A 19,438-nucleotide genomic window follows, 5' to 3' on the forward strand; every position below is an offset into this window, starting at 1 on the left:
GCTGGCAGAGCTGTCTGTGTTGGGAAGAGGTTGGTATCCCGGCTAGCGAGCGCAGAGCTGGGGAGTGCAGCCAGGTGCGGGGGGAGGGCAGCCCTTCCCCTGGCTGAGGTCTCTTTCGCGTCTTAGATGTTGTAGGGTGGGAGGAGTGCGGCTGTGGAGGTGGTGAACCTGCACAGCGTCAACGTTTGTGGAGCTGGCTTCTCCCAACAGTTACCCAAGCACGTGGGCCTCAGTCTCCTTCCCCTCGCTCCCCGGTGTGGATGAGGGGGCAAAGGCAGAGCTGCATTGCTGCTGGGGTTGGGGCAGACGCGCAGTGTGGCCCAGCACTCCGCTGCTGCCCCTCCTGTACCCGAGCTGTGGAGAGGCTCTGCTTTCTGCTCTGCAGGGCTGTTTGTGCATCCCCCGTTAAAGCCCACCCAGTCCAACGCCCTGCCAGGAGCAGGGACATCTCCAACCGGATCAGGTTGCTCAGAGCCCCGGCCAACCTGGCCTGGAACGTTTCCAGGGATGGGGCATCCACCGCCTCTCTGGGCACCCTGGGCCAGTGCTCCACCACCCTCAGCATAAAACATTTCATCCTAATGTCCAGTCTCAATCTCCCTCCCTCTATTTTAAAACCATTGTCCCTCGTCCTGTCACACCAGGCCCTGCTGAAGAGTCTCTCCCCACCTTCCCTGCAGCCCCCTTTGGGCACTGGGAGCCGCTCTCAGGTCTCCCCGGAGCCTCCTCTTTTCCAGGCTGAACAGCCCCAGCTCTCTCAGCCTGGCCTCACAGCAGAGCTGCTCCAGCCCTCTCAGCATCTGCGTGGCCTCCTCTGGACCCTCTCCAACAGCTCCACGTCCTCCTGATGTTGGGGGCTCCAGAGCTGGACACAGCGCTGCAGGTGGGGTCTCACCAGAGCGGAGCAGAGGGGCAGGATCCCCTCCCTCGACTGCTGCCACGCTGCTGGGGGTGCAGCCCAGGATGCGGTTGGCCTTCTGGGCACAAGGGCGCATTGCTGGCTCATGTTGAGCTTCTCATCCACCAGCACTCCCAAGTCCTCCCCCTCAGGGCTGCTCTCATCCATTCCCCGCCCAGCCTGGATTTGTGCCTGGGATTGCCATGACTCAGGTGCAGGACCTTGCACTTGGCCTGGTTGAACTTCATGAGGTTGGCACGGGCCCACCTCTCCAGCCTGTCAAGGTCCCTCTGGATGCCATCCCTCCCCTCCAGCGTGTCGACGGCACCACACAACTTGGTGTCATCGGTGAACTTGCTGAGGGTGCACTCTATCCCACTGTCCATGTCGCCGACAAAGATGTTGAACAGGGCCGGGCCCAGCACGGACCCCTGAGGGACGCCACTGGTGACCGGTCTCCACCTGGACATTGAGCCGTTGACCACCACTCTCTGAGTGCGGCCATCCAGCCAACTCCTCATCCACCGAGTGGTCCGTCCATCAAACCCATGTCTCTCCGGTTTAGAGAGAAGGATGTCATGTGGGACAGTGTCAAAAGTTTTGCACAAGTCCAGGTAGATGATACCCGTTGCTCGTCCCTTGTCCACCGATGCTGTCACCCCATCACAGGTGGCCACCAAATTGGTCAGGCACGATCTGCGCTTGGTGAAGCCACGTTGGCTCTCACCAGCCATACCCACACGCTCCTGCTGTTGCAGCTGCCTCTTCCCAGTAGCTTTTTCTGAGGTTCCGCACTCCCTCAGGAAATAAGAGCCTCCAGCAAACACAGCAGATTGTGCTGAGATGCCTCCCCCCGAAATGCTCTGAGCCTGCCTGGGCTCTGGAAGCCGCTCTGACCCCAGCAGCCCACGGGTGAGCGCCCTGGCTGAGCACAGACCCCGCTCGCCCTCGCCTGCGCGGGTGAAAGCAAAGCCGTGTGTGCGGGGAGGCGGCGGGAGCACTGCAAACCGAAGCCATCTTGGCAGCGTCCAGCAGCGTGCGAGTGTGTGCGTGAGCGATAGCATGTCTGCGAGGGTAAGGAGATAAGGTTTGGACTGGAAGGCTGGGGAGGTTTTTCTCCTGAAACTGAGCTGTATGGAGACGAGGTGAAGGTTTGCAGGACACAAGCACCACAGTCGCCTCTGGGCAGAAGACTCTGTGTGCCACTGGAGCAGAGGCCGATTGCCCAGATCATCTCTCTCGTTTTGGAGTGCTGACGTGCTCGGGTGCTGCAGGGACTGAGCAGGAAAGGAGCGGTGGGCGTGCGCGGGGGCACGTGCAAACAGCAGGAGCTGTGGTTTAAAATGGAAAGATGTAAGGAAGGGACGTGGCCCTGGCCGGCTGCTGGCACGTGTCAGCCCCTGGCACCACAGAGGGAGGTGACAAGTGGCTGCAGCGACGGTGGGTGCCCCTCTGTGCTGGTTCCCAGGCTGGCAGGTGCCAGGGGCGCAGTGCTCAGGTCTCTCTGCCGGGAACGGCTGCTGCACGGCTTGGGGACCAGCCCTGGCAGAGGTGAGGATGCCCGGAAACTCGTTCAAAGGGCAGGAAGGCGTGAAATCAGATTGTACGTTGCGTGCGTGCCTGTGCAAACCCGTGTCCCTGGACACACGCTGCTTGCGTGTATCTCCCTGTGCTGTCACTGCAGCGTTTCGTCCTCTCTGGGCCCTCCGCGTCCCCAGGGGGAGCAGCTCCGACCCTTCCTGTCGGGTGGCAGAGCTGGCGTGGCCGGGGGCCGCGGGGGCACCCGCTGGGTGTCTCTTTAAGAGCACGCCTGGCTCAGAGCCCTGACCCGCCTCTGGGTTCAGCGTCACCATCTCTTCCTCCTCTGCACAGCTGAGTTTCTATTTCCCCAGCTTCTTTCCCCCGTCATCTCGGTCCCCGGCGTGGGCAGGATGGCGTCGCCTGTCTCACAGAAGCTGGAGGAGAAGCTGGTGTGCTCCATCTGCCTGGAGCTGTTCAGGGTGCCCGTGACCTTGCCCTGCGGACACAACTTCTGCAAGAGCTGCATCAGCAACCACTGGCGCAAGCAAGAGCAGGTGCCCGCTGGGGCTGAGAACAGCTACACGTGCCCCGAGTGCCGCAGGGCCTTCGGGCAGCGCCCAGAGCTGGAGAAGAACGTCACCCTGTGCAGCGTGGTGGAGCTGACGCGGGACGGCGAGGCGCGGGTCCCGGGCAGAGAGCGGTGCGAGGGGGCCCGTGGCGAGCTGTGCCCGCAGCACGGGCGCCTGCTGGAGCTGTACTGCGAGGATGAGCGGCGGTGTATCTGCTGTGTCTGCACCGTCCGGCAGTGCCAGCAGCACCGGCGGGTGCTCTTCGAAGAGGAACGCTCTAAAAAGCAGGTGGGGATGATGGGTGGCAGCACTGGGGTGGCAGGGAAGGAGCAGGGGGAGCCGCAGCAGCTCGGGCACGGCACGACACCCACCTCTGCTGTCCCACGCCCTGCTGTGGGGCTGTGACGTGCCTCCATGTGCCGAGCTGTGCCTGGCCTCAGCTGAACAGGGGCCTGCCATGGGCTCTGGCCAGGGAGATAGAACCAGCACCCGGCTGCTCCCCGAGAAACCAGGGGCTGTCAGGAGCAGCAGAGAGCTGGGTGGATCCAGCAGTACTGGATCAACGGTGCCGTGTGCGTTTGTGACCCTGATCCAGAGGAAACGGCTAAAAAGGGTGAAAGACAGCCCAGAGTTTCCCTTCTTAGTGACCCTGGACACAACCCCTCCCCTTTGCAAGCCTCCTTCTTCCCCGAGAGCCCTGTTCTGGAGCCCTCGGAGGGGCTGCTGCACTGCAGGGCGCTGGTGCCTCCCTTCGCAGGCCCTTTTGAAAGAGTCCCTGGAAAAAGCCCGGGAGGAATCCGAGAGGATTGAGCGGGTGATGCAGGAGCTGGAGGAGCGAACACGTAGCATCAAGGTAACGCTGCAAACGCCTCCATGCTGGGCGCAGGGGTGGGAGCGTGCTGGTTCTCATGGCTCTTCCCCACCTAGAAGTCCTCCGAGGAGCTCAAATCAGTGATTCTGAGCAAATTCGCCCTCCTGAGGAAAGGCCTGGAGGACTTCCAGTGGCAGACGATGGCCAGGATTGAGAAAGAGCAGGCGGCAGCACTGGGACGCGTAGGGGAGGACTGGAGCCTCCTGAAGCACCACCTGGACGTCCTGGGCCAGCACGGGGAGAGGGCTCAGCACCTACTGACCTGCCCCGACCACAGGACCTTCCTCCAGGTACTGTCCCTGCGCCGCGTCCCCCCCCCGCGCCCCGCTGGCCCTGCGCCCTTTCAGTGGGAGCAGAGGCGTGGTTGGCCTCTTCCCCAGGGAGGCTGCATCCTCAGCCCGGCGCAGGGATGAGGTGGGGCTGTGGGGAAGAGCTGTTTTCACGGGGGTCACTGAAAAGTTGGTGGGATGATGCTGGATCAAAGCAGACCGTGTCACGTGCCGGGCCGTGGGGAGCATCTGCCACGCCTGAACTGTTCAGCAAGGCGCTCCCACCACCAGCAAAAAGTGAAGTCCTGTGCCACAGCCCCTCTGCTCCCCGCAGCCTCACGCTCCCTCTGCAACTGTCCCCCAACCCCGTGTGCTAGCTGCAGCTAACGGCGGACGTTTTGGGGATGCCCCCGTCACCCACCGGGCAGATGTGGGTTTCGGAGCTACCAGTCCTCCCCGGGCTGGTGAATGGGTGTCTGTCTGCAGGAGTTCCCCCTGCTCCCATCTCCGGAGAGCCCGGGGGAGCTGCTCCCCGTGGAGTTTGACGCAGCAGACGTGATCAAGCCCGTCGCTGAGATCCTGACCAACATCTCCAGGCTCCTGCTGGAGGATCTGCCCAGCTCTGTGGCCCACAAAGCCCTTGACCCCGTTGGCCAAGGTAACCCTTCTGCTCGCAGGGCTGCCTCAAAGGACCCCAGGTTACCCCGAACCACAGCCCGGCCAGTGTCACTGTGCTGGGGACACAGCTGCCGGGCACCGTGGTACGAGCTGGGTGGCTTCCCTGTGGTTCCTCCTTGCCGGCAATGCCGAGCCGTGGTGGCACACGCCCACTCCCAGGCGCATGGATGGATTTCCTCCTCCTCCCATCAAAGCTGGGAAGGGACAAGTTTTTGGGTGGCATCACTCAAAATACCTGTTCCCATCCTCCACAGGCCCGGTGCAGCCCAAGGGGCCAGTGGTGAAGGTGGTGGCCCCTCTCCCTGCATGCCAGCTCCGAGCTGAGCTTCTGAAGGGTGAGGAGCATGTGGGGGTCTGGGGCACAGCACCCCTCTGGGGTCCCCCGCCGGGAGATTTCACCAAGCCAGGCTCTCCCCTGGGAGGAGGGTGGCGTGGCTGCGGTGACAGGGCCTCCTTCCCTGACTTGCCCAATCCCTCTCCCTAAATGTGGAGAAGGGTGTGGCAGGGCTGGGATGGATGGGCTGGGGGACACTGCAGGGCTGGGGAAGGGCTCATTAGGGGGATAGCAGCGCCAGGGAACACTTTCCCATGGAAACTGGGGCTGCAGGGCCTGGCGTTGAGTCAGTCTCTGCCCTGCATCTTGCCCCATCTCCATCCTCTCCTTCTCACCCGTCCCGGGCACCTCGCCCGGGGAAGGAGCGACGTGCCTGCTCCCGGCGACCCATATTTAGGCACAGCGCTTTTCCGCAGGCGGGCGGGCAGCGCCAGCAGCTGGCAGTGAGTGCCCACCGGGACGTTGTTGGGCCCCAGCCGCCCCGCACGGCACAGCACCGGCCCAGAGCCCTGCCTGCTGTTCAGGGATACGGCCCCAGCGCTCCCAGCCACAGTCCTTTGTGCCCCCTTCTCTCCCTGGGCCCATCCCACTGCAATTCCTTAGGGATTTCCTCAGTGCTCCTTTTCCCATCTCCTCCGTGTTGGGAAGAGGGTTGGATGATGTTTAGGCTGTATTGGTCATGTCACTCTTGTCAGGGAGGCAGTCAATGCCTACGAGACCTGTAAGGATTCCTTTTGTCAGGCCCCACAAAATGTTCTCGGGGTGATTAACAAGAAAAAAATGTAATTTATGGGCAGCAGCCACGAGCCCAGCAGAGCTGGCCGGGCTGCGCTGCTGCAGGAGGAAGGTGAAGTGCTGGTGCCAGCCACAGCCCGTGGCAGGAGGAGTTGAGTAACTCCCCACAATACCGTATTTGCTCACGTCACACCTTGTTTTCTCCCCCTCTCTCCACCCCCACCGAGATTTTTTGCTCCTACGATCAAGCACATCTCTTCCAAAATGTGCACAGAGCCACCACTGCCTGCGGGGCTGCACAAGCCCTCGTGTCTCGCTGCCTCGCCCGCTCTTTCTGGGCCGTTTCCGTTCCTGGCGGCAGGCGGGCGGGCAGGTATCGCATTTTCTCCTCCAAACGTGCTATAGCTTGTTCCCTTCTATTTCGGGAGCCAGGCCTAGACAACTCAAACCATATTGCCACCATGGGGACTCACGCCAAGGGCTACAGGTCTGGTGAAGCATCTCAGCCCCAGCTGTGCCTTTCCTCTCCCCAGACCACCGCAACCTGACCTTCGATCCCGAGACGGCCAACAAGTACCTGGAGCTGCTGAAAGGCAACCGGAAAGCCAAGCATGGCCCCGGCATCGTCCGCGGGCATCAGGAGCAGGGACTCTGCTTCGAGCCCTGGCAGGTGCTGTGCACACAGGGCTACGGCCACGGTCGCCACTACTGGGAGGTGAAGATCTCCAGCCACTCCGTCATCCTGGGGGTGACCTACCGCAGCCTCCCCCGGGAGAGGCAGCAGGGCCACAAGTTCAACATTGGGTTGGACGGGGGCTCGTGGGGGCTGCAGGTGCGGGAGGATTGTTACCTGGCCTGGCACAAGGGCCAGGCGGAGAAAATCCAGGAGCAGCTCTATAAGAACCTGGGGGTCAGCCTGGATTACAGCCAGGGGCTCCTCTCCTTCTACGGCCTTGGGGGGAGGACACAGCTCATCCACTCCTTCCACAGTGTCTTCACCGAGCCCCTCTATCCCATCTTCTGGCTGTGCGAAGGGCGAGACGTGACGCTGTGCCGCAGGGAGTGAGCCGCAGGTGCCCTGCTGCTCCGTTAGCCGGGCCAGCAAGCCCCGGGCTTGCTGCCATAGCCCAGCTGCGGCCAGGGCTGGCGCAGTGTGAGTGGGACCCCGATGCCGAGATGGGAGTGGGGTGCAGTGTTTTAACAAGAGCTGATGAGGACAGACGTGCGAATTAACCCACTCTCATTTGCATATGCAAATATCACGCTGGTGGCAGAAGTTGGGGCGGGGGAAGGATGCAGGGTGGGGACAAAGCCCCCCAAGCGCTGTGTGGGGGGGGGCGGGCAGATGCCTGCCCCACAGACGGGGCAAGGGTGGGGGCTGGGGAGGGTGCAAGGATTAGATTTTCTTCTTTCTCTTGTTCTGGCCAAACCTCCCAAGCCTGGGGGGGGGGGGGTTGGGGTGAGGGAGACCCCGGCGAGGGGTGCTGCAGCCCCGGGGTGCCTTGGAGCAATGCAGAGGGAGGTCCCGCTCCCCCAGCCCCACGTGCAGGCAGGTCCTGCTCCCCCAGCTCCTCCCGGTCCCCTCTTGCCGCTCTCGGATGTGGCAGAGCACCTTTTGGGAGTGCCGTGCTGCCGCTGCCGCAGTAGGAAGCTGCTTTTCCCCAGTAAAGCTCTGTTTCCCTCCTGGTTTGACCTCGGTGCTGGTGGGAGCTGCGGGACAAAGCAGTGCTGGGGGGGTGAGCTGGGTGCCCCTGCTCCTGCACCCGTCCCCGCAGGGCCCCATCCTGCCCCTCCGCGCCCTCCTGGGGCCGGCAGTGGGGAGCAGCCCCAGGCAGCGACCAGCCAGTGCCAGAAATGGGAAGTGTGTTTATTTGCAGTAGCGCTGCGATAAGGAAACCTGCTTTCCTACGTTGATCTGGAGCAGAAGAAAACGTGAAGCTTTGACTGAAGCTTTTCCAAGGGCGAGACCGCAGGTCTGGTATCTCCCAGCGTAAGGATGCTGGTGAGGACCAGTGGGGTGAAACTGGGCGCTGGGTTCGAAGGTGCAGGTGGATGTGTGCGGAATGAATCACATCAGCGTGTTTCCTTTGGGGGAAAAAAAATAAGTTTAAAAGGATCAATCCCCTGCGTTGGGGACAGACGTGATTTCTCTTGCTGTGCTTCCTCCTTCACTTCACATCTTCCCAGCCCCGTTCCCGCCTGGCTCCTGCGGCCCTTTCTGGCCGTGGCCATGGCTGACGTGGGGCCACGAGTGCAAGGGGGGGCAGGAAAGCACCCGCGCCCATGTCCTGGGCCGGGGGGCTTGGGACCCTCCACTTGGCCCCAGGGTCGGGGAGCAGCTTCTGGGGGAGCAGTGGGTTCTGGGGCAGCAGATCCCGAGGTAGGGCAGGGGGTGCTCATGAGGGGCAGCAGACCCCTGGGAGGGGGCTTAGACTGGGTGGGAAACAGCTTCCCTGGACAGGAGATTGGGGGGGGAGGGAGGGGAATGTGCAGCAGCTGCCTTTGGGGGCAAAAGCCCCCCGGAGAGGGTCCGGATGCCGGTGGGGCCAATCCTTTAGGCGGCAGCGGACCCTGGGTGGGGGCAGGACATCCTCAGCAGGGCGGCAGCATCCCTCCGGGGCGGATCTCCCAGGAGGCGGCAGATGCGGGGAAGAGGGGCCGGATGCCCCTAGGTGGGACCCCCCCGGGGGGGCGGGTGCCCGGGGACCAGGTCCGGGATTCCGGAGGCAGCAGACCCCCAGCGACCGCGGGGAGGGGGGAGCGCGGGGAGGCGGAGCGGGCGGGCGGGGCGCGGCGGCCGCCCGCCTCCCGCCGGGGCCGGCACCGGTTGATCGTGGCGCTCGGGGATGGAGACGGCGCCCGGCAGTGCCCCGTCGCTCTCCGCGGCCGCTTTGCGCTTGGCGCTGGCCGTGCCGGGGTTGCCCGAAGGCCCCTTCGCTTGCCCCATCTGCCTCGACCTCCTGAAGGACCCGGTGACGGTGCCGTGCGGGCACAACTTCTGCCAGGGCTGCCTGCGGGCGCTGCGCCAGCGGCCGGGCCCCCCCGACGGCAGCGGGGCGGGCGGGGCTGCCCGCTGCCCGCTCTGCCAGGAGCCCGTCCCCGCGGCCCTGCGGCTCCGCAAGAACCGCGCCCTCTGCGAGGTGCTGCCGCTGCTGGCGGCCGCGAGCCCCCCGTCCCCCCCGTCCCCCGCGTCCCCGATGGCGCCGGGAGCCGAGGAGGAGGAGGAGGAGGATGCGGCGGCGGGGGAAGAAGGAGCGGGGGTGTTGTGCGACGTCTGCCCGGCGGGGTCACGCGTGGCGGCGACGCGGTCGTGCCTGGTCTGCTTGGCTTCTTTCTGCGGGGCTCACCTGGAGCCCCACCGCCGCGCCCCCGCCTTCCGCGCCCACCGCCTGGTCGCCCCGCTGCGGCGGCTGGAGGAGGGGCTCTGCCCCCGCCACCTCCAGCCCCTCGACGGCTTCTGCCGCGCCGAGCAAACCTGCGTCTGCGCCCGCTGCCGCGCCCACGAGCACCGAGCCCACGACGTGGTGCCCCTCGAGAAGGAGCGGGAGCACAAGGAGGTGCGTGGGGTACGGGGTGGGGGGGGTGCGGGGAGGTCCCCACGCGGGGATAGCCTGCTGGGGTGGGTGGGGAGGGCTGGGCGGGGCGTGTGCTGCACCCGTGTCCCCACGCGGGACCTAACCCTGGCCATACGGGGTGCAGTGCTGGTGGGACATCCCGGGTGGGGCAAGGTACAGCACCGCGGGAGGAGTTCATGCGGCACCCACATCCCCACGGGGGACCTAATTCCACGGGGTGCACAGGTGCGGCACGGGCGGGATGCCTTCTGCACGGTGGGTGCTGCAGCACTGTCCCCACCGGGGACACCACCCTGCCCTGGGGGGGACGGGGTGCTGGGCCATCGGGTCACCCTGTGGAGTGGGGACGTGACAGGCAGCCCCCGGACAGGCACGAGCGGCAGCCCCGCTCTCCGGGGGCCTGTGGGGTTTGGTCCCAGCACGGGGCCGAACGCGCAGTCCCCGTAGCTGTAGGGCTGGGGGGCCTGGGACACCCCGCACCAGCTGCCCCCGCGGTCACGGGGCACCCGTCGTCTGCTCATTCCCACAGCTTTGTCAAGGCGGTTTTTCTCCGCGCGCTGGCAGCCTGCCCGGCTGCCGCTCCCGCTCCGCCAGCCCTTTGTGTCCTGGAGTTCTGGCAGCGGGGATTTTTTCCGTCGCTCCCATTCCCAGATGTGGCTGAGTCACCTCCCAAATTGACACTCATGAGCCTCCTCGGGAGCCGGGGCGCCGAGCCTGGCGCGGTGCTGCTGCCTTCCTGGGCACTGCTGCCTCGAGTGCGTGGGGCCTCTGCAGGGCTGCAGGGAGATGGGAGCCCGCAAGGCCTGCGTGGTGGCGTCCCCACGTTGACGTGAGGCTTTTGGGGACCTCCTGTGGCTTTGCTTATTCTGGGGGAGAGCCTGGGGGCTGTGGACCTGCTGGCAGGGAGCACAGCAGCAGCCCCAAGCCAGCTCCTGCTCCCCCGTGGGCTCTCGGGACCGCAGGAAAACCCTTTGCCGGCGTTGTTAGTCATCAGGTGCCTTAAAATAGAACGTGCGTGTGATTCCAGCCCCGAGGAGCCGTCGGTCCTCGACAGGCACTGCTTAACATCTCCTGCATGGCCTCCGCTCTCTGCCCCCGCCTTCGCACTGCGGGGCGGAAGGATGGGTGGGGAGCTGAGGCAGGGGGCTGAGCACTGGGAGTAGGGGGCTGCCCCGGCTGGGGACCGCAGTGCCCTCCTGGCTCCCGAGGGACCCGTCCTCGTGACGGGCAATGGTTGGCGCTAACAATAGCGCGTCAGGAAACGCCACGTTGGGACGGGGCTTCCTCTGCAGCCACGCAGCACCCTGCGCTCCTGAGCCGGTTTGCTTTGCTCCTGACAAGAAATGTCCGACAGACTCAGCGCTGCATCTCTGAGTGCTCTGGCTTTCGGTTTCCACACCCATCCCAGGCAGATTTTTCCCAGCCTTGGGATGCACACTAAGAGCACGCAGCTTAGCCACGCTTGCTGCGATCACTGCTCCATGGTTTTGCTTTCAAATTCTGTTTTGTTTGGTTTGCCCTGGGACCAGAGCAGAGAGCATGGAGCTGGGCACTGCTGACGACCAATATGATCAAGCAAATGCCAATTTATTGTTGATACATCCCGGTTAATTAGCCCTTCTAATTCCGTATCATGCGCAAGCTCTCTACTAATTGGTTAACTATATCATGCACGCGCTCCTAGCTAAAATATGATTCGTTAAGTCTCTATGTTCACGCGCACGGCTCTCTCCACCTGCACCCTGCTTCACGTTCAGCCCCCAGTCACGTATGCCAGCTGTTTTCCTTCTTCTCAAGGTTGCTTCGTTTACTTTCTCACAGGAAGCTTCATTACTTTCTCACAGGCGGCCTCATTATTTTCTCACAGGTGGCTTCAGTACTTTCTTACAGGCGGCTTCATTACTTTCTCACAAGCGGCTTCAGTGATGTCCTTGAGGCCTGCTGCTCACAAACATAACAATTCCATTCGGTCTGGATTGTTCACTAAGTGCCCCTGGTACTCCAGGTATCCAACAGGGCACGGCCCTTTGTGGTGCGGCTGCTCCTTCAGTTTTGCCACCGAGTGAGAAGGGATGTTTGCAGGGAGGGAAAACAACTTGCAATCCCCTTGCACCCTTCACCTGAAGCCTGATAGCAAGGTCATGGTTGGAGAGGGGGCTGCGGGTTGAGTTTAGGGAGAGGCAGGGCCCCCCGCGCCTCCCTGCTGCCAAGATCGGAGGGGACAGAGCTCAGTGTTTGTCCTTCACGCCTGCAGGCCCAACGAGCCAAATTCCTCAGCGATGCGGAGAACGAGCTGCAGGCGCTGGCAGTCACCATTGCGCAGGCCAAGAAGATGGTGGAGCTCATCAAGGTGACTGTGATGGCTTCGCTCTGTTAGCGTGGCTCTGCTGGGCCGGAGGCGAAGGGGCTACGAGTGTTTGGGGTGCGTGGGGTGCAGAGGTGGTGCTCACAGGGAAGCAAGCGCTCTGTAAAACACTGGTGACCCTGGCCAGGATCCCTGAGGGTCTTTGTTCTTCATCTCTGCCAACTCTGGTGGCATCTCTGGTTGCTTTCCATTGCAACCTGGAAAGGGGGATGGGGCAAGGACTGTGCCGGGGCATCCGCTGGCTCTGGCACCTTCCCTCCCCAGGCTGAGGGGGCTTTGGTCCCCTTTGGCCCTTGTGCAAAGACGTCGCTTCACCGCCTGGGGACACGAGACGCGGTGGAGCAATAAGCAGCTGCGCCCAACCAAGTCCTGGGTTGTAAAGTGCTCTGAACTCTTGGGTGAAGGGGGTTGCGGGGTGTCGGCGGGGACCCCACAGAGTTGAGAACTGGGTGCTGGGCAGGGGACCTTGCCTGCGGGAGGTAACCCCAACCCCTCTCTCCCTGCGCTCAGGGTGCCGCTGTGAAGGAGAGGGAAAGAGTCGAGAAGTTGTTTGCAGAAGCCTCCACCATCCTGGCGACTTTCCAGAAGGAGGTGGCTGGGTTCATCGAGGATGGGGAGCGCTCCATGCTGGGGGAGGCCGAGGCCGATCTCCGCTGGAAGGAGGAGAGGCGAGCCAAACTGGCCCAGTGCAAGCAGAACCTGGAGAACGTCCCCAGCACCGACACCATCTACTTCCTCCAGGTGCCTGGGGGTTGTGGGGCAAGGAGAAGGAGCTGAGAACATTGACTTTTGGGGTTTTGTCCCATTTCGCATGGAGCTGGGTGCCAGGAGCCCAAGGACCTGAGGGCTGCAGTCCTCTCCCCTCCCTGGGGGACCGAGTGGCCAAGACTTTCTCCTCCATCGCCCCCACCTCCATCCTGGCCGTGACTCGGGAGAAGCTGTTGTGTTGCCCCAGGCTGGGCACCTTGGTGTGGGGGCAGAGAGCGAGAGGTCAGGGTGCCCCACTGCCCTTGTCCAGCATCCCCCCCTTGCTGGCGGCCCAGCGGGAGATCTTTTTTTGGAGGAGATGCCGCTCCCTGTGAGGTGGGCGTGGGCTGGGTCCAGGTCTGACAGGGAGCAAGGGGAAGGCGCCAGGAACGCGCACTCTCCTCCCTTATGCAAGGCTGTCCCTGGGCCAAGTCCTGCAAGCTGCCAGTTCCCAAATCCTTCTGGGGCAGGGTGGGGTTGCGGAACAAGAGACAACTTCGGCTTGTTTGAAACCTCCTGAAACTCTGTCTTTTTGGCTCAGGAATTTCAAGCCTTAAAAGCAGCCATGGAAGAAAACCTCTCCCCGGCTCCGAGCTTCCAGAACGAGCTGAACTTCACCAAATGCACCCAAGCTGTGAGCGCTGTGAAGGACGTGCTGTCCGCTGCCTGCAAAAACCAGTGGGACCGCTTGCAGGGGAAAGGAATTGATGGGCTGAGTTTCCAGGACGAAGGTTTGCACTCACCCAGCCCCTCTGCCCAGAGGCCACCCCGCCGCCCTCCATCCTCCCACGTAGGTGGGAGATGCCGGCAGGCTCGGTGGCTGCTGCAGGCACTGGCCCCTCTCCCACCAGCCCTGGAAGCTGCCCGGCACGGTTGCGCTCCACGTTGCACAATCCCTGTCTGGGCTTACGCCTCGTCCTTGAGGTTTCGTGAATTTTTCCACAGAGGCCGGAGACTGGAGAGGCAACAAACAGCCTGGGAGTTGGGCAGGGCCCTGTGGGAGGGGGCAAGTGGCCAAAGTGGCCTCCCGTGAAAGAGCACTCTTTCTTCCCAGGATAGATGATCCTCTTCACGGCGTAGGCTGTGCTGTCCCAAACCTGCCGGGGTTAGAAAGCCACGGCGGCAGCTTTCTCCCGCACTCTCTCATTTAGCCTGAGCTCTCTCCTCTCTCTCGTTTTTTTGGATGCCTGTGGGAGTTGCAGCCAGTTCCTTGTCCCCCCTGCCCGTCTCCCTGGGATGGCAGAGGTGACGCCTGTCCTTTCCCACGTCCGAGGCGGCAGGGATGTGCAGGGGGAGCTGGGGATGCCGGCTGGGGCTCGGGGGCCACAGCAGCTGGGTACTGTCAGGGTGCTGGGGCGGTGGGGCGTTGCCCCAGTAACACCCTTGTTTGTGGCGTCGCTTTCTTGGCTGATGGCAAACCCTTCTGTCCCTGTCTCTGCAGCGTTGGCCGAGTCTCGATTTCCAGACAAGTCGAACAGTCCCGCCTGCCTGGAGAGCCGTGATTACTTCCTGAAATGTAAGCGAGGGCCTTTTGCTTTGACAGTTGTTGCTAAGGTCCGGCTCCCCTTTCCTATCTCCTGGCTGGCCAGCCCCTTCCCGCATGCCGGGCCGGTGCTGGTCCCGAGCAGGCGGCTGGCAGGAGCGCTGCCGTCACCAGGGGAAATATTGCTCAGCTAACGAGGAAGCCTCTTTGCTTTCCTGACAACAGTCATAATCTGCGTAGGTGATATTTTTTCGCTTTGTCTGTGGTTCTGACAGACCAGCTGCTGGGGAGAGGTGTGTAATTTCTGCTGCCTTCCAGCCCTTGACGAACTGGATCCTGCGTTAAATTAGATCAGAGTCATCTGCCTCGTTTGCCGCAGAGCAGCGGTCTGGGGAGGCTCAGCTGCAGCGGCAGCAGAGCGATAATTCGGTGCTGAGCAGAGACAGTGGGGCAGAAGGGGCTGAGGCGGAAGGGTGCAGGGCTTGGGCTCCAGCACCCCGTGCGTCCCCCACACAGCCTTACCGGGGATGCGGGGTCACCTGCTGAGATGTCCGTAGGGGACAAGATCTGCCGCGGTGGCATGGGTGCCCCTCGCTGGGAGCCAGGCAGCAAAGCCTGGGCTGACGCAGGGCGTGCCGTGCCGCTGCTGTGGGGTTTGGGCACGCTGTGGGTTCAGACCTGTGATGCAGTCGGCAGCAATACGTGTCCTGGGGTGTTCCCGCTGGACAGCCCCTCTGTTCGGGATCCAGTGGCGATTCAACGTGGCCCTGCACGCTGGGGCTGCCTCTGCTCCCACGGGAGCCGTAGGGCAGTGAGAGCCAGGGGCAAGGAGCAGTTGGTTTGTAGCCGTGACGTGCCTGGCTGTTCTCCCGTGTTCTTGGGGTCCCTCCCTGCTGGTTTTGTTTGTCATTCCCTGAAACCCGCTTTGACGTGGGATGTTCCTACTGCCACTCTCCCTACCATCTCCAGTGTCTGATATCGTGGCTGAGCTCATCAGGCAGCCCCTCTGCCCTCTCCTCTGCCCTGTATTCATCTTGCTCACGGGAATGTCGCCTCTTTCAGCCTCTTATCCTCATTGGCTGAAACCGGCCGTGGGATTTAAAAGCAAGGGGACAGGTGATGATAGAAGTCAGAAAGGATTGTGCTCATCACTGAAGGCTGGAGCAGTGGGTCAGAACGGGAGGGCTGGGGGGGATTTCCTCCTGTTTCCCTCCTCATCCTCACACCTCCTCCTTGTCCCACACAGTTGCTTTCATCATTGACTTGGACAGTGACACGGCTGACAAGTTCATCCAGCTGTTTGGCACCAAAGGGGCCAAGCGGGTGCTGTGCCCCATCCCCTACCCGGAGAGCCCGACCCGGTTCATCAACTGCGAGCAGGTTCTGGGTGTCAACCTCATGAACCGCGGCAACTACTACTGGGAGGTGGAGCTCATCGACGGCTGGGTCAGCATCGGCGTCATCGCTGAGGACTTCGACCCCCAGGAGTCCTACAACCGCGGGCGCCTGGGGCGCAACGAGAAGTCCTGCTGCCTGCAGTGGAACGGACAGAACTATGTGGCTTGGTTTGGTGGCTTTGAGTCCGTCGTCCAGCAGCCGTTTTTCCACACGATTGGGGTCTTCCTGGAGTATTCGGAGAAGGCCCTGACCTTCTATGGAGTCAAGGACTCCAAGATGACCTGCCTGCAGCAGCTCAAGGTCTCCAATTTTGCCAAGGGTCAGTTTGACCCGTTCCAGAACAAGATCAACCACCAATTTGCCTCCCTTTTCTTGTGCAAGCTGAAGCCAGCCTTCTTCCTGGAGAGCGTTGATGCCCACCTGCAGATTGGGCCGCTGAAGAAAGATTGCGTTTCGGTGCTAAAGCGTAGGTAACTGCCTGGAGAGTGGGAGCACAGGAAGACCCAGAAGAGTCTCTCCTGCAGCATATTGCCGCCATCACGGCTTCTCTTTGGTAGCGTTGTATTTCTCTGTGGCAGCCCTCCCTCCTCCTTCCGTGCTGTTGGTGACCCAGGGGTGGATGAAGCCGTCTGGCAGGCAGAGCCGCGGGCTGGGAGCCAGGAGGGAGCTGAATCCAAGTGCCAACTCTGCTGCTGGGCTGCTGAGTGAACTTGGGCGAGTCTCTGTGCTGCTCCCTGCCCCTTGGTTTCCCTTTCTGGACATCAGGGACTGTGAGACAGCCTTTCTTGGTAAAGCACATTGCTCAGGAGAAATGCCGTGTAGATTTGAAGCTGTATCTTGGCCAGCTGCCGGACTGCCTGGTCCCTCTCCTTAATATCTGCTCGCTCTGCCCTGGCGACTTGCACAGCTGCTCCACTTTGTGCCTTATCTTGGTCTCTGTGTCACTGCCGCTGGTTTTTTAAGTGCTGGCTCATCAACAGCTTCCGCCTGCTCCTTATGAAGTGCCTTTGAAGCAGCAAGCCCAGTGTGGACCAAGCAAAGCCCCAGAGCAGATGTGGTCGCTTCCCCAGTGCCCGTATCGCCACCGTGCCTTGGTGGGATGAGCAGGGCGCTCCGGGGTGCGTCGGCTGCAGTGGAGCCCGGCTGGGTGCAGGGACTGCGGCCGGTGGGTGTTTTGAATGCTGGTCAGGTTTATGTGGAAAAAGTCATGGTCGTGCAGCCCTGTGGCCGTGGGGCTGTTCCCCACCGCAGCCAAATATTCCAGCTAGGAGAGGGCAGAAACCTCCTGCCGAAAAGCAGCAGGTTCCTGCCTTGAGATGGCAAAGCAAGCAGCACGGAACAGTTTTGAGGATGTGCTTTTAGTTAACACGTTCTTGGGGAACCGCTTACGGAAGCTTTACAGTCAAATTTCGCCTCCCCACCATGCTTTTTAGGACCCTGCTCTTTTAGGGGAATTCCCAACTCTTAAAGCACCCTGGGCACACTTGAGGTGTAAGTGTATGCCTTCGAGTTAAAAGTGACAAAGAGGTGCTGTGAATACGTCCTGGGGCAAACGGCATTTTTTAGAGACAGCTCTGGGTGCATCAAGGAAAGGTGCGGCATCAGTCAGTTATTAAATGACCCTTTAGACTCTGGCAATAAGTAACAATTAACAAAAACTACTCTCAAGCAAGTGTCCTCTCCGGGAAAGGTGGAAACTTGAGGCTGAGAGCCAAAAATGCCAGTTCACGTGTCCTAAGGGAGCTTTTCTGGAAGAAAAATACAGAAATACCGTCTGTAGAGTGGCACAGTGCAGCCCCTGTCTCAGCACACCGTGCCTTTCCACAAGTTTATTTTTTCTGGGATTGGTTTGCTACCTACCTCCCAAAGCTTGCTTTACAGAATCATAACACTGTGTAACATATACCGACAGAGAAAATATGGTGTGAGTGAATCACTGATGACGCATCAACAGTCAACAGGGATGGAAAATGGCCCATTTAGCTGAATCTATGAAATATATCTATATTCCCCAAGGGACAAGCTGGAAACCATTCAACGGGAGCCAAGGGAAAAAAGTGAGTGTGAATAAAAAGGCAGCCACGAAGCCGAGAGGTTTAAAGTTAAAGCCACGTTTACACAAACGCTGAGGCTTAAAGAGCTCCTCCAGTGTAACCCGTTTGCCAGCGCTGCCAGTTCCTGCTGAGGCGGGCAGGGGCTGTGGCTGTGGGCTCTCTCGGAGGGGCTGAAGGGTCCGAAAGCAGCCGCCCCCTCCCCAGGGCAGGGGGCGTGAGTGGGTCTGGAGAGAGGGACAGCTGGGACGTGTCTGCGAGTGCCTCCTTTTCCTCCTCCTCTGCATTCCGTGACTCCTGAAATGCTGCAGGCGGTGGGAAAAGGGGAAGTAGGCCTTCCGGAATGAGATCTTCGGATGAAATCTTGGCCTTTCCGGGCCAGCAGGAATGCTGCCCAGACTTCTGTCCAGATGGGAGTTCACTCCCTGTGTCCTCCGCTCCTACCTCAAAATCGCTTTGTTTGGCTTGCGCCGGTCGCTCTTCTGCAAAGCTCAGCCTTTGCACGAGATGTCAGCGGAGACACAGCGCAGGCGTTGCTGCTGTTTTGCTAACACCGGAGAGGACTTGGTGTCAGAAATGCCTTACCAGATAAGAAAGTAGAGACGTGCAACAGCCCGTGTGTGGTCACGTCCTGAGAGGAAGAGGAAGGTAACACTGATCTCTGCTGCATGCCTGCAGGAAGAGAGATCTCACATGCGGCCTCCCACCTCTGCTCTGTCAGGGCCTTAAATCTCATTTATTCAGGCAAAACTCCCACTATTAGCAGCGAGGAGTTTTGCCAGAGTAAATACAGCAGATCTGGGCCTTTGCCCCGTTTCGTTCTGCCATAGGCGGATGGATTGCTCCGTGGGGAAACCCGTGCTTTAGCCATGCGTCCCTCCCTTCTCCGCATTGCCCAACGCACCGACGCAAGTCTCTGAACTCCTTCAGGGTTTGGGATGGTTTGGCGGGATCCTACGTCTTTCCCTTTCCATCCTGTGACCACACGGGAGCAGCTCAGGAGGACGCACCTGGTGTTGGGGCTTTGCTTCTGGCTGTGCCGCTGCTTTTGCTTAATCCACCTCTGCCCCGAGAGCTGGGGTGCCGATATGCAGTTTTTCGGAGGCTTTTGAAGGCTCCTGGAGATGCGAGGCAGTTGGGAAGCGGCACCAAACCCTCTCCTTCCTGCTGCTTGCTCTCATCCTGGTTGGAAGCGTTATAAATCCTCATGGTTTAGGGCATAAAGCAAATTCTGACCCGTTTGAGGCAGTAGCAACTGCCCCAACCCGGGGCGCTGGACCAGAGTTTGCTCTGTCTTGCCAATAATTTGGGGTGTAAACTGGAGTGGGTAGGAGGAGTGCACTGTGCCAGCTCTGAATTGCTGATTTTGCTGCAGACCAGCAGCAGTGTGTGGTGAGTTTAGATGGACAGACAGCGCTTGGCGATTTAAACAGCCTTTCCGTGTTCCCTTGAGTTATTTCTGCTGCCACAGAGTGTTCCTCTTTTTAATTAGGATTTCTAAAGTATAGTTACTTAGAGTATTTCTTCACAGTCTGTGAAAAAAAACTGTACCAGAATAATATAATGATGTTAGAGACTATTGCCATTAAATATTACACAGACATTGCTCTGGGTTGTCTTTTCTTTAAATACCAAACCGTTAGCGTTGTCCCATTATCTCCTGTTTATTTTTCTGTGTCCTGTACATCTGGCATAAAATAACACAATTTTTATTTTGCAAGGGTGTCTAAGGGAATTGTGCCAAATACACATTTTTATTGCTTGACTGCAAAAGGAGCGGAAGAAACCTGAAATCCAATAACAATATTGTCAGTCCTGGGCAATTCAAAACAATGAATTGTCTCAGCTCTCCCTTCTAGCTTGGTCCTCAGCTTAGAAATAACAAAGATTAACAGATTAGGCACTTTTTCCTTATTTTTTTCAGCTTTTAGAGTATAAATTTCC

At 60.6% G+C, this 19,438-nt stretch overlaps 2 protein-coding genes and 1 long non-coding RNA gene across 4 annotated transcripts; 2 read left to right on the forward strand and 1 right to left on the reverse strand.

Annotated features, from left to right (window-relative positions):
* The first annotated feature begins 2,674 nt into the window (after positions 1-2,674).
* Positions 2,675-7,096, forward strand: TRIM65 (tripartite motif containing 65). 2 transcript variants are annotated; one of them, XM_010115292.2, is made up of 6 exons: positions 2,675-3,276; positions 3,746-3,841; positions 3,916-4,149; positions 4,615-4,786; positions 5,061-5,141; positions 6,409-7,096. In XM_010115292.2, exons 1-6 carry the CDS (start codon positions 2,830-2,832, stop codon positions 6,939-6,941), a joined length of 1,563 nt encoding a protein of 520 aa, XP_010113594.2. In that variant the 5' UTR covers positions 2,675-2,829; the 3' UTR covers positions 6,942-7,096. The 2 variants fall into 2 exon arrangements, with proteins under 2 accessions (XP_010113594.2, XP_086618376.1); XM_086762250.1 differs by having other exon boundaries at positions 3,919-4,149.
* A 625-nt stretch (positions 7,097-7,721) lies between these two features.
* LOC147598525 (uncharacterized) lies at positions 7,722-9,452 on the reverse strand. The gene is made up of 2 exons (XR_015260566.1): positions 9,351-9,452; positions 7,722-7,960 (listed from the first exon to the last, which is right to left on the reverse strand). It is a non-coding gene; the product is annotated as an uncharacterized LOC147598525 (long non-coding RNA).
* On the forward strand, positions 8,694-16,573 carry TRIM47 (tripartite motif containing 47). Its single transcript, XM_086762437.1, has 6 exons — positions 8,694-9,432; positions 11,705-11,800; positions 12,326-12,556; positions 13,104-13,293; positions 14,004-14,078; positions 15,292-16,573. Exons 1-6 carry the CDS (start codon positions 8,722-8,724, stop codon positions 15,915-15,917), a joined length of 1,929 nt encoding a protein of 642 aa, XP_086618563.1. The 5' UTR covers positions 8,694-8,721; the 3' UTR covers positions 15,918-16,573.
* The last annotated feature ends 2,865 nt before the right edge of the window (positions 16,574-19,438 follow it).

This window comes from Chlamydotis macqueenii, chromosome 18 (genome assembly GCF_036417535.1).
Source record: "Chlamydotis macqueenii isolate bChlMac1 chromosome 18, bChlMac1.mat, whole genome shotgun sequence".
NCBI classification, from domain to species: Eukaryota; Metazoa; Chordata; class Aves; order Otidiformes; family Otididae; genus Chlamydotis; species Chlamydotis macqueenii.

Excerpts from the sequence above, each read along its gene's own strand:
- TRIM65 (XM_010115292.2), top strand. The coding sequence starts at position 2,830 with ATGGCGTCGCCTGTCTCACAGAAGCTGGAGGAGAAGCTGGTGTGCTCC. Across the intron at positions 4,787-5,060 it reads CCTTGACCCCGTTGGCCAAG|GCCCGGTGCAGCCCAAGGGG; the intron begins GTAACCCTTCTG and ends CATCCTCCACAG. Across the intron at positions 5,142-6,408 it reads CCGAGCTGAGCTTCTGAAGG|ACCACCGCAACCTGACCTTC; the intron begins GTGAGGAGCATG and ends TCCTCTCCCCAG.
- TRIM47 (XM_086762437.1), top strand. The coding sequence starts at position 8,722 with ATGGAGACGGCGCCCGGCAGTGCCCCGTCGCTCTCCGCGGCCGCTTTG. Across the intron at positions 9,433-11,704 it reads AGGAGCGGGAGCACAAGGAG|GCCCAACGAGCCAAATTCCT; the intron begins GTGCGTGGGGTA and ends TCACGCCTGCAG. Across the intron at positions 11,801-12,325 it reads AGATGGTGGAGCTCATCAAG|GGTGCCGCTGTGAAGGAGAG; the intron begins GTGACTGTGATG and ends CCCTGCGCTCAG.